We start from the raw sequence: 18,383 nt of genomic DNA, 5'->3' as shown, positions 1-18,383 counted from the left end.
ACAAGCAGGTATTAACATCACTGAATCATTTGGAACAATACATCAGTATGCATATTTTCTGGTCCCCATAATGGAAAAATGATTAAAGAATACAATGTTTCCTTATAATCTCATGGGTTTGTGCTTCACATATTTAACTTCTAGAAGAGGTGCGAATGTGTTGGACAATGGATCCATTAGACTTCCTGGGGCCTTCTGTGTTTCCATTTTCATATTCAAATGCTCTGTGAGATGATTAAATAATTTCCAATGTGAGTGCTTGCTGGTTTTCCCTTGGTATATGTTTAACCCCTTGCCTGCTGGTTTGCCCTTGACCTGTGCTGTTACAATACTTTGAGACATTTTTATTGTACCAATCCTGACACATATAGCAATTTCTTCCGCTAACAGTTCCATTTCCTGTTCCTGCGTCCTACATGAAAATCCACCCCCATCTCTGACTTGCTTTTGTACCCGCAGTATTTATATGGCTGGCCCAGTTAAGTTTCTGGTCAATGCTAATCTGAAGATATTGATAACGGCCAATTTATGATGGTATATTATTGCCAAGTAAGTCTATTGAATGTCAAGGGAAGGTGATTGAACTGTCTGTTGTTGGCATTGATCTCGCCTGGTACTTGTGTGACACAAATGTTGCGTACCATTAGTCAGCCCAGGCCTGTATTATGCCCCCTGCAGGGCTATGAATATGTGCCCCTTTCACGGCAGTTTTTCTGTTGTGAAAGGCCACATTTTTTATGACGGTGTGGGGACATAGTCCCAAAAACCAGCCCCAGGTGTCTGCTAAAATTAATTTTCATAATCAAAAAATTAAATTCTCCATAAGCCAGTGGAGTTGGGAAGTGTCATAGAGCATAACTATTTATCATTTTCTTTCCATTGAAAACATATTGCTTAATGATTTAGCAGTGACAATCTAGTGCAGATTTATAAACAGATGAAAAAGTGGGTATATCAGAGAAAATAATCATTTTCGTAAGGGTGTTGCTATACCAGTAGGTAATCTGATTTGAAATCACTGAAAATGATTATTTTTTAAATAGCATACTGAACCATTAAACAGTTTTGTTGGTGTATAGTAAGTAGTCAGTTTCTTAGCAAATTAGAGGGCCCAGAATTTGCAACTTTTTATTGGTGGGCAACTGTCAACATTCAGCATTAATAGAACTGTCATCAATGTCAAGTGATAAAAACAAAAGTAGTATTTATGTTTAATTGGACACAGAAGGAGTGCACGGCTCCCACTGTCAATCTTGTGTGCAATCAGCATGAATTTCACTTCACTTACCGTTGCTTTACTTGCGTATCACATAAGTCATACTGTTAATAAAGCTACATAGCTGGATACAATCAAATTACTGTGGATGCTGGAATCGGAAACCAAAAGAGAAAATGCTGGAAAATCTCAGCATGTCTGGCTGCATCTGTATGGAGAGAAATGAGCTAATGGTTCGAGTCCAGATGACCCTTTGCCAAAGCTAAAAGGCAGGTGGAAACCAGCGGAATGTGGCAACTCTGTGGGCAACAGTCAAAAAAAATGTCTTCTGGGCCTCACTCAGAAACTTGATGGCCCCCATGAGGCCCCTCGGCCACAGGTTGCCCACCACTGCCCAATCCCCAGATCTCTATTTTGCTTTGTCATTAATGCAGAGCTCTATTGTGAAGACCAAATATATTTGTTTAGATTAGTCAAGGGATTGTCATCAACAGCTATTCTGAAATTTTAGTTTTTAAATTCGCATCTTTGCAAAATGTAACAACTGAACTGTGTATTGAGACAATGCTTACTATTGTATTTGTAAATTAACTTTTTAAAAACATTTTAGGTTATTCTAAATGCTTTGTTTGTGGTACTTAACCATGACATCAGTTCTCGTATATGTGATGTGGGGCTGAACATCATTGACTGCCTGCTGCAGCTGGAGGTGGTTCCATCAGTGGATAAGAATTACAAAATTGAAGAAAATAAGGAGAACAATATAGATGAAAAATGGCAGAAAGAAGCAGTTACTCAGCGAGGAGCACCAGGAGGATCATCAGGTGCATTTGGAGCTACACCAGATGATGGAAATGAAAGTGCGGGTGGAGGTGGAGATGCTGGAGGAGGTGGCGGTGGAGGAGATGATGGAGATAAAAAGTGCAAAAATGAGGAGCAGGTTTGTTGTTCTTTTGTTTTTATGAATCTTTTTATTCTCGTAATTTTCAACATTTCATGAATAAACAACAAAACAAAAAACAAACAAAAACAAATACAATAACAATCCCCCACACACAAACCGCACCCCGCTCAATATACAGACCAAAACATCTACATGTACATTCCAGGAAAAAAAAAGAACAAATTAACAATCAATCCAATAACAGTGTGACCAAAAACAACAATACTCCGACCCTCCTCCCCCCGCCATTATTCAGTGGCAACCAAGTCTCGGAAGTGCATAATAAACAGCCCCCATGAATTGTGAAACCCTTCCTTCATCCCCTTCAGCTGAGGCTTCACCTTCCCGAGAGTCAAAGGTTCCCCCATCAAGCCATATCCCAGGATGCAGAAGTTAACCTCCACGCCGACAAGACCCGCCTCCGGGCAATCAGCGAGGCCAAGGCTAACAACATCTGCCCCCACACCTGCCTGCCGGTTCGACCCCCGAAAATGGCTACTGGGGCCCTGGTTCCAAGTTCACAAGAACTACCCCCGAGGTGACCCCGAAAACTTCCCTCCAGCAAACCCCTCACTTGAGCTAGTCATTGTGGAGGCCCCTGCCCAGGCCCCACTCCCCTCCAATTCCCTTCCCCCAACCTGGTCCCAGGAAAAACAAAGAAACCCCCTTCAACACACAACCCTAGTGTAAACACAAAACCCAAAGAATCATCATTGCAAAGAAAATCCCAACTCTTACCTTGTCCAAATAGGCAACTTCAACTCATTTAGCACATATAACAACATGCAATAAAAAATAGAGCTAGATACACTTCTCCAACCCCCACCCTCAGTCCAAGTCCAATCCTCAGTCACATTTCTCAATTCTGCCCTAGTCCTTATGCCTTCGCAAACTACTCCGCCGCTTCCACCATCTCAAATAAAAGTCTTTGGAGTTGTAGGTCACCCTCAATTTAGCTGGGTGCACTATGTCAAACCGCACACCACTATTATACATTGTCATCTTCACTCGCCTGCCTCCTCACCAACTCCTCAGTAAAGTCCTTGTATATATGTATACCAACTCCAGCCCACTGCACCTCCCGCTTTTGCTTTGCCCAGCTTTGGATCTTCTCCTTCTAACGGTACCTATGGAAACAAATAATCACTGCTCTTGGTGGCTCATTCGCCTTTGGTTCAAGCCTCCACACCCTATGAGCCCGATCCAGTTCATACCAAGAGGGATATTCCCCATCCCCCAACAGCTCCGCCCCCACCTTGGCAAAATACTCTGTCGGTCTCTGGCCCTCCACCCTTTGGTCAGGCCCACGATCCTCAGATTTTGCCATCTAGATCTGTTTTCCAGGTCCTTCACTTTGGCTCGCAGACCCTTGTTGGCCTCCACAACCCTCTGCAGCTCCCCACCCATCAAAGTGAGCTGATCGTTGTGTTGCGTCAAGGCTTCCTCCACTCCCTTCAGTTTCTCCCCCTGCTCCCGCACCTCGTCCGATGTCCTCGACACAGCCGCCTTCACCGGGGCAATCGCCTCCTCCACCAGCACCTTCAATGCTGCCATCATCTCCTTCCTCATCACCTCCATGTGCTTTGGGAACTGTTTTTCAAGTTCCAAAGCCATTACCTCAGTCATCTTTTCTGCCGTGAACAATGCAGCCCCACCCAGCCTCTGCCATCCTTCCAGTTGCTGAACAGACCCTTCCACTCAGCGGCGAACCTTCACTCGCCCTCTTCTTCTCAGCGGCTTTCCTTTGGGTTTTGGACATCCTCCTTCCTTATGTCTTCCTGCACTCGAGTTCTGCGCCGCACCAGCCGGAGAATCACCCGAGACACTCAAAACGCCGATTTTCCGATACCCCTGCCATTCTCTGGCCCGGATGAGCCAAGCGGCCACTCCGACCCGACAGGTTCCCGCCGGCGGTGTCCACACTTGGTCGTTGCCGGCGGGAACTGTGCGGGAACGCTGGGGGGGCGGCCTGTGTGGGGGCCTCCGATGGGGTCTGGCCCGCGATTGGGGCCCACTGATCGGCGGGCTGACCTCTCTAAAGGAGGACCTCCTTTCCTCCACTGCCCCGCAAGATCCATCTGCCATCTTCTTGCGGGGCGGCCTCGGGGAGGACGGCAACCGCGCATGCACGGGTTGGCGCTGGCCAGCCCGCACATACGCAGGTGAGTTCATTTACGCGTCGCCGGCCGCGTCATTTACGCGGCGCCGCTTTTTACGCGGCATCAAGCCCCAGCGCGTGTAAAATATGCAGCGCCGCTCCTAGCCCCCCGGGGGCGGGAGAATAGGGGGCTGGGAGCGGGCTCCGACTCCGGTGTGAAACACTCTGGTTTTTACTCCGGCGTCGGGACTTTGTCTCCATTTCGGAGAATCGCGCCCCAGGTTTTAATCATTAAGCATATCTTCATGTGTGGAAAAGATATGCAAAGTTTGTTCTTCGTATATATATTTATACACGTATAAAAAGAGAAAATCATTCCTCAGTCCAGCTTTTTATGCAAATATTTGCAGTTAGTCTCTTATCATGTAGTACTAACATGTGTTTATGTTTAATTAGGATGAAGATACCTCAGGCAACATTCATAAGCTTACATTAACAATGCTCATCAAAATAGTAAAATCACTGGGGTGTGCGTATGGATGTGGTGAGGGCCACCGTGGGCTGTCAGGTGATCGTCTACGCCTTCAAGTAAGTAGCTTCTATTTAGAAATAATAACATTAAGATTTTAAAAACGTTGTGGCCCAGAAATGGCACACAGTAGCTGGTGCTATTCTGTACTTAGCAGCTAAGGCATATTTTGGGAGTAATGTAAAGGTTTTTTTTAACCATAGCTGGCCTATTATAAGTAGGAGCATTTTTCAGATTTAGCCAAAGTTATAAACTCAAATCATAAAATAGGCTCCTTTGAACTCAGTTGAAGATTTTTTAGCTCAAGTAATTAACACCTTTATCGGTTCTAATATTTCTTAAACATCACTGATCTAAATGTAGGCTGATCCACTGTCACCTTTGACCAGAAAAATAGGACAACACTTCTTTAATGTTATATAGAACTATGATCTGCAGTACTGTACTGAAGTGTCCCTTCTTTCAATCAATCAACTTATTGCTTCCTTGGTATGATATACATCTGAATGAAATAACATTGATTTATTATTTAGGATTGCACGCTGGCACAGTGGCTAGCACTGCTGCCTCACAGCACCAGGGACCCGGGTTTGATTCTGACCTTGGGTGACTGTGTGGAATTTGCACGTTCTCCCCGTGTCTGCATGGGTTTCCTCCGGGTACTCCAGTTTCCTCCCACAGTCCAAAGAAGGGCAGATTAGGTGGATTGGCCATGATAAATTGCCCCATAGTGCCCAAAGGTTAGCTGGGGTTACAGGGATAGTGCAGGGGAGTGGGCCTAGATCGAATGCTCTTTTGGAGGGTTGTGCAGACTCGATGAACCAAATGGCCCCCTTCTGCAGTGTAGTGATTCTATGATTAATCTTTCACAACTTCTGATGCTAGCATCAATTTTATACAAATTTGTTGAAGAATACTGTTAGCTATTACTAAGCATTGTTTATTTTAAAATGTATTAATCATTTTAGGCACAGAACTGCCTTACTAGATTGTACAAACTTAGCAAAGTACAGTTTCGGCAAACTCTGCGGGAGTATGTGAACAAGGATTCCCTGAACAATGTAGTGGATTTCTTACATGCTTTGCTAGGGTTTTGCATGGAACCAGTTACTGACAGTAAGTACAGCAACTCTTTCTATCAACTGTTTTTTTTTCTTTTGTATGTGGCAGTTTCTAAGTATATAATCAGTAGTGTTTGATTATATACTAATAGTTACAAGATAGCTACTTGTATCTATTTGATTTTCAGTTGGATTTTATTGCAATCCTGTAAAAATCAGTATTTTTTACCATTTCATTGTTTTTTCTTTTTTCTCTTCAAGTTCTCCATGCTCTATTCTGTAAGTCTCTCAAGTTAATCAGTTGCACATCCTTATGAATAGTATAGGGTGAATTGCCCACTAATTCAGACCTATAAAATGGAAAAACACCTACCCTCCCTTGCATTTTTCTCTGTTAGCACTGTTGAGATGGGCTAGTAATTGTGTGAGGAATCACAAAGCCAACATGGTACATACCTTGAGGTGCACCAAACGACTGCATCATCAACATTCGGAAAACTGAAAAAGAAACGTGAGGGTAAGATTCTGTAAACCTGGAGATTGATACCTGAAATCATAATTCTTTAACAACACCTCCCCCGCTAAATTTCAAATCAATCTCTCCATCTAAAAGACAGAATTAAAAACATTTTTTTCCTAAAAATTGCAGCTACCATTTTCCTGTTTAAAAAAAAAAGAGGGTGGGGTTACCTAGAGTTCACATGTAGTACCAAACTAGGTGGTCCTCACCTTCCATAAAATTCAACAGTTTGCATGAAGGATCTAAAGCTTCCTGTCTGTTGTTAAAAACTCACTGGAATATTTCTTTTTATGAGAAATCCCCGAGATGTGGATGTCCTCTCCTCATGTTCATTTTTTAGTTTCTTTAACAGCCATTTATTTTCCAAAAATTTCTTTAATAGCACTAGGTATTCAGATCCGATCAGCTGGGGGTTGCAACATCCGCTTTAGGCGCCCCAGCCTCTTTGAAACAGGAAAATTGGTGGCTCCAATCGGGAGGCCAACCACAGGTAAGTACATTTTACTTATTCCTTTATCCATAAGTAAAGGATGTTGCATGGGTAGGCTTATGATTGCAAAGCCTTATTCAGGAATGCTGCTTTGAAGTTGTTTAAAATTGCTTTGGCTTTAAAGCTTCTTGAAGTAAAATTAAAATCAATTATTAGATGAAGAAAAGAGCCAGTGTGCTGTTTGTGACAGAAACATTGAAATTGGAGGGTTGTGTATCAGGAAAATGATTCCCTACTTTCTATTTCTCCATCAAACTGCCAGTTACTGAGAGATGTGTATTGTTTCTTTAGAAAGGCTTTTCAGAATTTGTTTTCTACATAAGAGCTGCAAATTTCAATTGAAGACAAAAATATTGCACTGGAGGATCAGTTAGCAAAGGCACATAGATACTCAAGTCATATCTTCCAGGAAGGTCCCAGAATTGAATTAATTAATGTCTACCAGATTAACGAAGGTTGGTATTATAGTTAGCATCAGTGCAATTTAATAAAGGAGGGGAAGAATCTGTGTAGGATTATACTAATTCCCCAATTGAGAGTTGTCAAATTAAAACTGCCTTGAAGAGAGGCAGGCGATGGCTCAAAAACAAGATTTTTTATGTAGAGTTGTTGGAACGTAAAATGCTTTGTCCCAGGTGAATGTCTTTGGCCTTTGTCGTACAGTTGAGGCAGGAATCGTTGCATTTTTAAGGAAAGATTGGATAAGTATTTGAAGCAGAGGAAGAGAGTCAGTTCAGTTTTGAATTGTTCTAATAAGTATGTGACACAAACACAATTGGCAAACAGGTCTTCTGTGATTTACGTCACTGTACATGTCATTTGATGTCAGGTGATTGACTGGCTGTAGTGCTCCCATTGCTGAACAGCCTACAGAGAATCACCATCTAGGTTCACATATTTAAATGATCTATTTCACTGTGATACTGGGGAATGGCTTATGGAGAAGAACAAAACAATTAAGAGCACTCGAGGCCACTCCTGCCTGCTCTGTCATTTGATAAAATCAGAGTTAATCCTTGACTTCAACGCTACTTTCCTGCCCTACCTTCATATTCCTTGATTTCCTTAGTCTCCAAAAGCCTATTGATTTTGATGTTGAATACACTGAGAGAAGCCAGGAAGTAAGTGATAAGAATATACTCAATGACTGAACATCTGCAGTCCTCCTGGGTAAAGAATTTCAAAGATCTGCAAACCTCTGAGTGAATACTTTTCTTCTGCTCTCAGACTTAAATGACTGGACTCAATCTGACAACAAAATTCATCAGCCAGGGGAAATTACTTCTCAGCATTTATCCCATCAGGTCTTCTAATAATTGAATGCCTTTCAATGAGCTGACTTCTGATTATCTAGGCTAAGATCCTTTCTCACTACTGTCTTTATCTTATCACTTACTTTCTGGCTTATCCCTGTCCTTTTCCATTTTTCCTTTCTTTTGTTAACGTTAATCGCATTGGAATGTTTAGTTGACAACCTTAGTCACCCTGGAACTATAAGGTAGTGGGCGGGATTTTACTGTAACTCGCTCCGTATTTCATGGTGGCACAGGCAGTCCACCATTAGCCAATGCCAGGACTTTCTGGTCCTGCCCTTGTCAGCGGGATTTCCCATTTAATGCACCCCTCGCGACCAGGAAACCAACTGTGGGGGTGCCCCATCGGGGGGACCTGAAGGTCCCATCAGCATGAGCAACCAAAAATTTCCGGCTAGTGGGTACATAGGTGGGCTACACAAATGTTTGCGCCACTTGTTCCTGTGCCCTATTTCGGAGGCGAAATTGGTGTCAGCAGGACTACCTGCACAGAAGTGGGCACGGAAATTAGTGGCTTATTAAACTCTGTTGTTGGAGGCTGACAGGAATTTAACAGTTGACCTGCAGGCTCCCTAATGTCATTGAGAATTAGGTCAGGTGGCTGGTGACCGCCTGGTCACAGGGCCAGCACTTCAGGCAGGCGTTGGTGCCCTCCTCAGTTGCCTGACTACAGCTGCTTCACAAGTCCCCTCCATGATGGTGGCCCAGCTGCTCTCCATTTTTTAATTTAAAAATTACTGAGATGTCACCAAGATGGAGGTTCCCCCTTTCTCTCGCTCCTGCCATGTCAGGCTGTAATCAAAGCCCACGTTCGGGTCATTAGTTGACAAATTTGGGTAGAATACTGCTGTTGACTGTTTCCCACATGGCGGAGGGTCAGGAGTCCCATTTGGCCCCGACCTAAGCGATTCAGACTCAAAACCTTAAATACTGCCCCATGTCTCAGTTATGGCTACAAGATCTCTACTTGTGCCATTAACTCACCTACCTTGTCGTGAGTACTTCATGCATTCAGATATGGGCCAGGATTCTCCCAGCCCGGGGAATCCCTGCGACCGGGCCATGCCGTCCCGACGCCAGCATGCGATTCTCCGCAGAGTGGAGAAGCGGCGCCATTGGCGCTGGCGTGTTTGGCGCAGCGCCGGTCGTGGGCCGCTTTATGTGGCCGGGCTGCCGATTCTCTGCCCGGGATGGGCCGAGTGGCTGCTCAAAAAAGGCAGAGTCCTGCCAGCGCCGTCCACACCTGGTCATAGCCGGGGGTACTCTGCGCGCAGGGTCGGCAGCAGCCTGTGGGGGAGGGGGGGGGGCCTCCGATGGGGCCTGGCCCGCGATTAGGGCCTACTGATCGGTGGGCTGGTCTCTCACTCCCCGGGCCTATTTTCTTCCGTGCGGCCCCTTAACTCCCGTGCCATGTTGCATCGGGGCCAGCGCGTTGAGGGAGGCCACCACGCATGCGCGGGTTGGGAGGCTGGAGCTCCAGCGCCATACTAGCCCCCTATAGGGGGTACTCCCAGCGGCCCGTTCATGCCGTCGTGAAACGTGACGGCGTTTCCGAAGGCGTGGACACTCTGTCACTGAATGGGAGAATCCCGCCCTATAATTCTGTTCAAATTGTCTTTCGTCTTTAGAAAGTTAGCACCTCTGAAATCAGAGCTTTCGCCCAGTACTGCATTGAAGTGTCAGTCTATATTTTGTACTCGGGTCTCTGCAGTGGGGCTTGAATCCACAGCCACCCGAGTCATAAGTGAGCGCTTGCTTTCCATTGAGCCAAAATGACATTTAAAGGAGGGAGGAGGAAATTGTGTGGTGTGGGAAATAAATGCTTTGAAAAGTTGAGTAGGGATGTGGTAAAAAGAATTGAACTTGATCCTCTATGGTTAAATAAACAGTTTCAATTAGTAGCAAGCAATGATTATGTTAAAAAATACTTTTGGAAATTGGCTATTGACTCAAACAGTTGGAGCTTCATAACCAAAAGCAGCTATTATTTGAATATTGTCATGAAAATTGATGTGCAGATACATAAGAATAAACAAATGATTTGCTGACCAGTGGAAATGAGTCAGGGAGATTTAAGATGATTAAGAATGTCTGAAATAAAATTGATTATAATTCCTTAAATAGGGCAGAGGGATGTGAACATGGACCTTAGCAAATAAAGTATTCATTTGTATTTTCTACGTTTAGACAAGGCTGGATTTGGAAATAATTTTACCACTGGTGACAGTAAATCAGCTGCACGAAGTATGGAAGCAATTATTGTGAGCTGTATGTTCAAACCTCTGATCACACGATGTGCATCCACTACACATGAATTACACAGCGCTGAGAATCTGGTAAGAGTATCTCAGAACTAATATGTCATGGGTTTGATATTGGGCCATTGTTATAACCCGCAGGGACCTTGCGGGGTAGGGGTGATTAACCACCCCATGGATTTTGCAGAGCTTCCCCGAGAAAGGGGTGGGGGACCTTTAACAATACTTGGCTTCATATAAAAAGGCACCGACTCGAGAGAAGACCCAATCGGGAACTACATGAGCTATGTAGAATGGTTTATTATAAAATAAAGTAAGTTGTTGTTTCAACCTACTTGGTATCCTTGTAAAAGCCACAATGTCCTCGGAGTGGCAATCAGCCACTCTGTACCCACTTAGCTGCACCAAATTTTGTCTGTGCCTATCTTGCCCGAACTCCTAACTCGGGCTGGATGAGATCCAGGCAGCGTGTTCCTCGGTCCAGCGTCAGAGTGTCCAGCGTCAGAGTGTAAAATAATTGGAGAGAAAGAGGACAGGCCCTTTTTTTATGGCACTAGCTACTAAAATGAAGGCAAATTTAAGGTCCCATTGAAAATAACATGCCAGGGAGAAGGTGGTGTATAAAGTAAGTGGATGGGATTTGGTGCGTCAGTTGGGGAGGTTGTGGGAGGGCGAACAGGCATGGGAACGTGGCGACTAGGGGTTTTTCACAGTAACTTCATTGCAGTGCTAATGTGAGCCTACTTGTGACAGTAAAGATTTTTTATTTTTATTTTGAACCTCTAAATGTGATCCCAGTTAAATTCCCTGCACCGCCTCAACCCCAACATCTCCCGACCTGAACCAACTGACCAATGCCCACTTCCTCACCCCAAACTGGCTGTCGGTTGGACCTTGGGAGTGAGTTGGGTCGGGGTGGGGGGGGGGGGATGTTGGATCAGTGGCGGTGTCACGTCAGTTTGGGGTGCTTTTTCTTTTGTCTGGCAGCATGTACCTTGCTCGACACACTCCTCGTCTGGTAACTCTTTAACATCAATCCTAGTTCATCAATATTACCACTTTTCCACCTGCACCAGCCCCATAAAACAGGCAAGAAGGGCCAAAAAACAGTCCGCTGGCAGGAACCATCTTATGTGCGACCACTCCATGGCCGCCACCAGAAGTTTTTCTCTGTATGTTTCTATGTTCCCGACATCTGCAGCAGAGCTGGAGGCAGCCTGCTGACTACAATGCCCTCTTGTCTGTGATGACTTTGGTGAATATCTCTGGAGGTGTAAGGCTGAGAGAATACTATTCTTTGTTTGGTTCCCTGCTCAAGGGCAGGTGCATGCTCCACGGCCTGAACTGCCATGGTCAGTAAGCGTCCTGCTGCCACCCCATGGAAAGAAGAGAGAATTAGAAAAAGCCTTTGCTCGACAACCTGGAGGAGAGTTTTCAGGGAGGCACTGCTAAATCATGAGGCTGGTGCTTGCTGCCATCTCATTGACAGTTTTCCTTGCAGCTCCAAAACCTAGGTCTTGGCTCCTCACTCTGCAACTGGATCAAAGAACAAAGAAAAGTACAGCACAGGAACAGGCCCTTCGGCCCTCCAAGCCTGTGCCAATCATGCTGCCCATCTAAACTAAAATCTTCTACACTTCCGGGGTCTGTATCCCTCTATTCCCATCCTATTCATGTATTTGTCAAGATGCCCCTTAAACATCACTATCGTCCCTGCTTCCACCACCTCCTCCGGCAACGAGTTCCAGGCATCCACTACCCTCTGTATAAAAAACCTTGCCTCGTACATCTACTCTAAACCTTGCCCCTCGAACCTTAAACCTATGCCCCCTAGTAATTGACCCCTCTACCCTGGGAAAAAGTCTCTGACTATCCACTCTGTCTATGCCCCTCATAATTTTGTAGACCGCTGTCAGGTCTCCCCTCAACCTCCATCGTCCCAGTGAGAACAAACCGAGTTTATTCAACCTCTCCTCATAGCTAATGCCCTCCATACCAGGCAACATCCTGGTAAATCACTTCTGCACCCTCTCTAAAGCCTCCACATCCTTCTGGTAGTGTGACAACTAAAATTGAACACTATACTCCAAGTGTGGCCTAACTAAGGTTCTAAACAGCTGCAACATGTCTTGCCAATTTTTATACTCAATGCCCCGGCCAATGAAGGCAAGCATGCCGTATGCCTTCTTGACTACCTGCTCCACATGTGTTGCCCCTTTCAGTGACCTGTGGACCTGTACACCTAGATCTCTCTGACTGTCGATACTCTTGAGGGTTTGTAGTAATCCACGGGAGGCAGGAGTTCCATCACCACACCAATATTTATTTACAATAACGATATTACAGGAGCAGCTACAAACAGTGCTGCTAGCAGTCCAGTCAACTTAAGACTGCTCACAAAGCCTACACAGGTGATTATATGGGCCCCCTCAATGAGCTATCATTGAGGAAGCTCATACTCCAATAGGCCAACCAATAAAGCCAATTGGAGTTCACTACAGGGTTCTACCATTCACTGTATATTCCCTACCTGTATTAGACCTTCCAAAATGCATTACCTCACATTTTTCCAGATTAAACTCCATCTGCCATCTCTCCACCTAAGTCTCCAGACAATCTAAATCCTGTTGTATCCTCTGACAGTCCTCATCGCTATCCGCAGTTCCACCAACCTTTGTGTCGTCCATAAACTTACTAATCAGACCAGTTATATTTTCCGCAAAATCATTTATATATACTACGAACTGTAAAGATCCCAGCACTGATACCTGTGGAACACCACTAGGCACAGCCCTCCAATCAGAAAAGCATTCTTCCATTGCTACTCTCTGCCTTCTATGACCTAGCCAGTCCCGTATCCACCTTACCAGCTCACCTCTGATCCCGTGTGACTTTACTTCATTGATCCTTGCCTTTCTGACCCATAGACCACAATCACTAAGGATAAACAACAACATCTCCTCCATGATAGTCCTCAATGCCAGAGCCCTGCAAGGCTGCATACTTAGCCCCCTACTATACTCCTTATACACACTCAACTGCGTGGCAAAATTTGGTTCCAACTCCATCTACACGTTTGCTGACGACACGGCCATAGTGGGTCGAATCTCAAACAACGATGAGTCAGAATACAGGAAGGAGATAGAGAACCTCGTAGAGTAGCGTAATGACTACAACCTCTCCCTCAATGTTGGCAAAACTAAAGAGCTGGTCATTGACTTCAGGGAGCAAAGTATTGCACACACCCCTGTCAGCATCAATGGGACCGAGGTGGCGATGGTTGACAGCTTCAAATTCCTATGTGTGCACATCACCAACAACCTGCCCTGGTCCACTCACGTCGACACTACGACCATTGAAGCACAACAGAACCTATACTTCCTCAGGAAACTAAGGAAATTTGGCATGTCCACATTGACTCTTGCCAACTTTTACAGATGCACCAGAGAAAGCATCCTATCTGGCTGCATTACAGCCCGTTGTGGCAACTTTTTAGCACAAGATTGTAAGAAACTACAGGGAGTCGTAAACACAGCCCAGTCCATCACTGGAACCCACCTCCCATCCATTGACTCTGTCTACACCTCCCGCTGCCTTGGAAAAGCGGGCAGCATAATTAAAGACTCCTCCCACCTTATTCACTCGTCCAACTTCTTCCATCGGGCAGGAGATCCAAAAGTCTTAGAACACGCGCGAACAGATTCAAAAACAGCTTCTTCTCCACTGTTACCAGACTCCTAAACGACTCTCTTATGGACTGACCTGATTAATATTACACTCCTGTATGCTTCACCCAATGCATGTGTCTATGTATCTACATTGTGTATTTTATGTTTTCCCTATGTATTTTCTTTTCATGTACATAATGATCTGTCTGAACTATACGCAAAACAAGACTTTTCACAGTACCTCGGTACACGTGATAATAAACAAATCCAATCCAATCCAATTAAGGAGCAGAGTACCTTAATACCTTTGGCATACCTCCCATCCAACCCGACAGTGGAATTCACTCTGAACACATGTTCAGATGTGCAAGGTTAAGAAGGCATTACTTAATGCTTTAAAATGAAAACACTAGCAACATACTAATTGACATCATGATCTGCACCTCCATATTTCTGGCAGTCATTCACTGCATCTAAGCTAAAGGGCTGAACAATATGCAATCTGGCAAGTCTTACTTCAGAAGCATGCATGCACACAGCAGATGCCATTTCTTTCATGCGTGAGATGTAGGATTTGCTGGCTGGACCAACATTTATTGCCCATTCCTAATTGCCCTTGAGAAGGTGGTGGTGAGGCACCTTCTTGAACCATGTGGTGTTAGTACACATACAGTGCTGTTAGAGAGGGAGTGCCAGGGTTTTGACCCCGCGACAGTGAAGGAATGGTGATATATTTCCAAGTCAGAATGGTGAGTGCCTTGGAAGAGAATTTCTAGGTGGTGATGTTCCCCAGTATCCACTGCCTTTGCCCTTCTGGAGAGTAGCAGTTGTGTGTTTGGAATGTGTTGTCTGAGGAGACTTGGTGAGGTTAGGCAGTGCATCTTGTAGATGGTACACACAGCTGCCATTGTATGCCAGTGATGGAGAGAATGAATCTTTGAGGATGTGGTGCCAATCAAGCTGACTGCTTTGACCTGGATGTTGTCAAATGTCTTGGGTATTGATAAAGCTGCACTCATCCAGGCAAGTGGAGAGTATTCGATCACATTCCTGAATTGTGCTTGCAGATAGATGGTGGGCGGGCTTTGGGGAGTCAGGAGGTGAGTTACTCGCCACAGGATTCCTAGTCTCTAACCTTCTCTTGTTGCCATGGTATTTATATGGCTATTCTTGTTCAGTTTCTGGTTGATGGTAATCTTTAGGATGTTGATAATGGGGGATTTATTGATGGTAATGCTGTTGAATGTCAAAGAGGAATGGTTAGATTTTCTGTTGTTGGGTATGGTTATTGCTTGGCAACTGTGTGGCGCAAATGTTACTCGTAGCCAGTCAGCCAAAGCCTGGACATTGTCCAAGTCTTACTGCATTTGGATGTGGGGCGGGATTCTCTGGGAATCGGCGTCACGGGCAGAAACGGCGCAGTGGAGTGGCGGGAACCACTCCGGTGTCGGGCCGCCCCAAAAATGCGGAACCCTCCGCACCTTCAGGGGCTAGGCCGGCACCGGAGTGGTTTGCGCCGGCCGGCGTGGAAGGCCTTTGGCGCCGCGCCAGCCGGGGCCAAAGGGACTCCTCCGGCCGACGTGGGTCCGTGCATGCGCAGGAGCGTCAGCGACTGCTGATTCCATCCTCACGCATGCGCAGGGGGGGTTCACCGCGCCAGCCATCGCGGATGCTTACACAGTCGACGCGTAGAAATAGAGTGCCCCCAGGGCACAGGCTCACCTGCGGATCGGTGGGCCCCGATCACGGGCCAGGCCACCGTGGGGCACCCCCTGAGGCCAGATAACCCGTGCCCGTCCGAGGACCCCGGAGCCTGCCCGCGCCGCCAGGTCCCGCCGGTAAGGGGCCAACTCCAATTTACGCCGGCGGGACCTGCGTAGAACGGGCGGGACTTCGGCCCATCACGGGCAGGAAATTCGCAGGGGGGGGGCACCGACCGGCGCGGCGCGATTCGCGCCCCGCCAAACCTCCGGCGCCGGAGAATTCGGCAGCCAGCGGGGGCGGGATTCACGCCGCCCCCCAGCGATTCTCCGACCCGGCGTTCTAAGGAGTCCTGAATGGTGCTGAAGAAGGTACAATCATCAACAAGGTCTTTGATGAATCAGCTGAAGAAGGTTGGGTCGAGGATGGTTAGCTCCCAAAGGGGAGTGCCCGACCAATACACCAAGTCCCAATTTTGCACCATACGTGATTGTGATTGAGAAATAATGTTGAACTGATTTTGGAACTGTTTAGCTTTCCCATAATCTTTTGTGTGATCAAATCCCTAGAGTGCCAGAAGTATTATTTATTCGACAATATCTGTTCTGAACCTGAAACTGATTTTAGTTGCCTATTTCCTTAGATAGAACCGGAATTATGTCCCAGAAAGCGACAAAGTGAAAGGGCGAAACGTTAAAAATGAGAAAATTAATCCATCTTCTTTTTGGAAAAGATATTTGAGGACTCAGTCATTTTAGCCAACTGTTTAAATTGCAATCATATGATACACCTTTGGCATCTACCATTTGTTTTTTTGGTTGTATTAATGTAGTGTGCATAGAAAATTAATGTTGGCAGGTAGAAGAAAAATTATTTTCTGCAGACAGACCTGTTAATTATTATTGAGAACAATGACTGAAAACAAGCCTGACTCAAACAGGAGACCTTTTACAGGCGTTTAATCATTTTTATTTTAAACCTAAACCGAAAAGGAAAATGGATGACTGCAATCAGCTAATTTTGCATTAGTGAATCCTCAGCATTTTGATATAAATTGTGCTCATATAAATTCTTTTCTTTAGGGACTTTATTGTGACATTCGTCAACTTATTCAATTCATCAAAGAGGCTCATGGGAATGTTTTTAGAAGGGTGGCACTAAGTGCTCTCCTCGATAGTACGGACAAGGTAACACCTGGTAAGAAACCAGAAGACACTGAAGAAAAGAAAGTGTCAGTCAGCAAAAGGTACACAAATGTTATGGCTTAAATTTAATTGAATTTTTTATTGTGACTGTATTTTCTGTGACTAATGGCGCTGTTTTAATTTGAAGAAGCTTAATAAAGAAGTGCTTAACAGTTCTTGTTTCTATGAGAGAAGGGTAAGGGCTGCTGTGCATCGTGATCACAGTGATGCCGCACGCACAACTCATTCACGTTGTCCCCATGTCCTAGAAATTAGATTACGCAGCACCTCTTTGACAGGCGGAACATGAGTGCTGTAGAAATCCAAATGGCAGGAAGTGTGTGCACACTCTTTCTGTGCAGGAAATACTCTGCATGCCATCTTGGTCAGAGTGCCCTCTGGACACCTGGGGCACATGCCTGAAATTGTCATTATGCTCATTGAAACATAGATATGAAATTTGCAGAAAAGGTGTGTGATACTGGTGCTGCGCCCATGGAATATGCCATTACACGGGAATAGAATTTTCAGGAAATTGTGGCATGGGCAACAGCAGTTTCTTACATCAGTCCGTTATTTCCAGGGATTTTTGCGCCACCCTGCCCATTAAAACCAATGATGAGTGTGGATTGTTAGAGTTAAGCCCGTGTTCATGCCTCTGTCACTTGGACTGAAAAATAATGGCACCGAAGACCTGGTAGCCATGTGATTTATTTATTTAAAATTTCAATCTTCCTTAGATAAAGATAAGATAAATTGGAAGGTAATTCCCTGACTTTTCTCAAAAATCAAATCACAGTTAACATTACTGTCTACAGGAATATAGAGATCAATTTACCAGCCTATAAGTCATTGACAAAAGCATTCTCATTGTGTTACAACATTGTAATAATTCCTATCATAATGAACATTATTGATATTGAGTATTTCCTTTACTTTACTGCTTTATTTATTATCATAATAAAGAAATTGTACAGTTAATTTGCCGATTATGCATGTGTCAATTTTCCTTATTCACAAGCCAATTCACAACTGTGGAAATAAATCAAATCACAGTGTATAATTGCATTCCTTACCTTGCAATGCCGTATGTATATGCAACTAAACAAAGTCTGGTCCACACATAGAAGGACATGCAGCCTCAGCAAGCCAATTGTAGTGTCACTAATGTATAACAAAAGAATGAATGATAAAGCAATAACTGAGTGTTTATATATCCATTTAGCTTTCTGTTCTATTTGTTAACTGAATAGTGAAATCTACATGTAACACTTAAAAATACACATTGAAAAATATATTGGTTTATTTAGGGCAGCACGGTAGCATTGTGGATAGCACAAATGCTTCACAGCTCCAGGGTCCCAGGTTCGAATCCCAGCTTGGGTCACAGTCTGTGTGGAAT

The 18,383-nt window shown here is 44.9% G+C and overlaps 1 protein-coding gene across 12 annotated transcripts in view; it reads left to right on the top strand.

The window, feature by feature from the left end:
- The window catches only part of LOC119960968 (protein unc-80 homolog), a 475,408-nt gene that overhangs the window by 170,188 nt on the left and 286,837 nt on the right, over positions 1-18,383 (top strand). For 9 of the 12 annotated variants that reach the window (XM_038788547.1, XM_038788537.1, XM_038788528.1 and 6 more), the window contains 6 exons: positions 1,827-2,156; positions 4,714-4,845; positions 5,755-5,902; positions 6,750-6,857; positions 10,358-10,506; positions 16,880-17,043. In XM_038788547.1, coding sequence (XP_038644475.1) covers positions 1,827-2,156; positions 4,714-4,845; positions 5,755-5,902; positions 6,750-6,857; positions 10,358-10,506; positions 16,880-17,043 — 1,031 coding nt within the window. The remainder of the gene's footprint in view (positions 1-1,826; positions 2,157-4,713; positions 4,846-5,754; positions 5,903-6,749; positions 6,858-10,357; positions 10,507-16,879; positions 17,044-18,383) is intronic. The other 3 variants (XM_038788541.1, XM_038788566.1, XM_038788560.1) reach the window with 1 other exon arrangement.

The sequence above is a fragment of the Scyliorhinus canicula genome, chromosome 2 (assembly GCF_902713615.1).
Source record: "Scyliorhinus canicula chromosome 2, sScyCan1.1, whole genome shotgun sequence".
In the NCBI taxonomy this organism is placed as follows: domain Eukaryota; kingdom Metazoa; phylum Chordata; class Chondrichthyes; order Carcharhiniformes; family Scyliorhinidae; genus Scyliorhinus; species Scyliorhinus canicula.
This window is presented reverse-complemented; position numbering and strand designations above follow the sequence as displayed.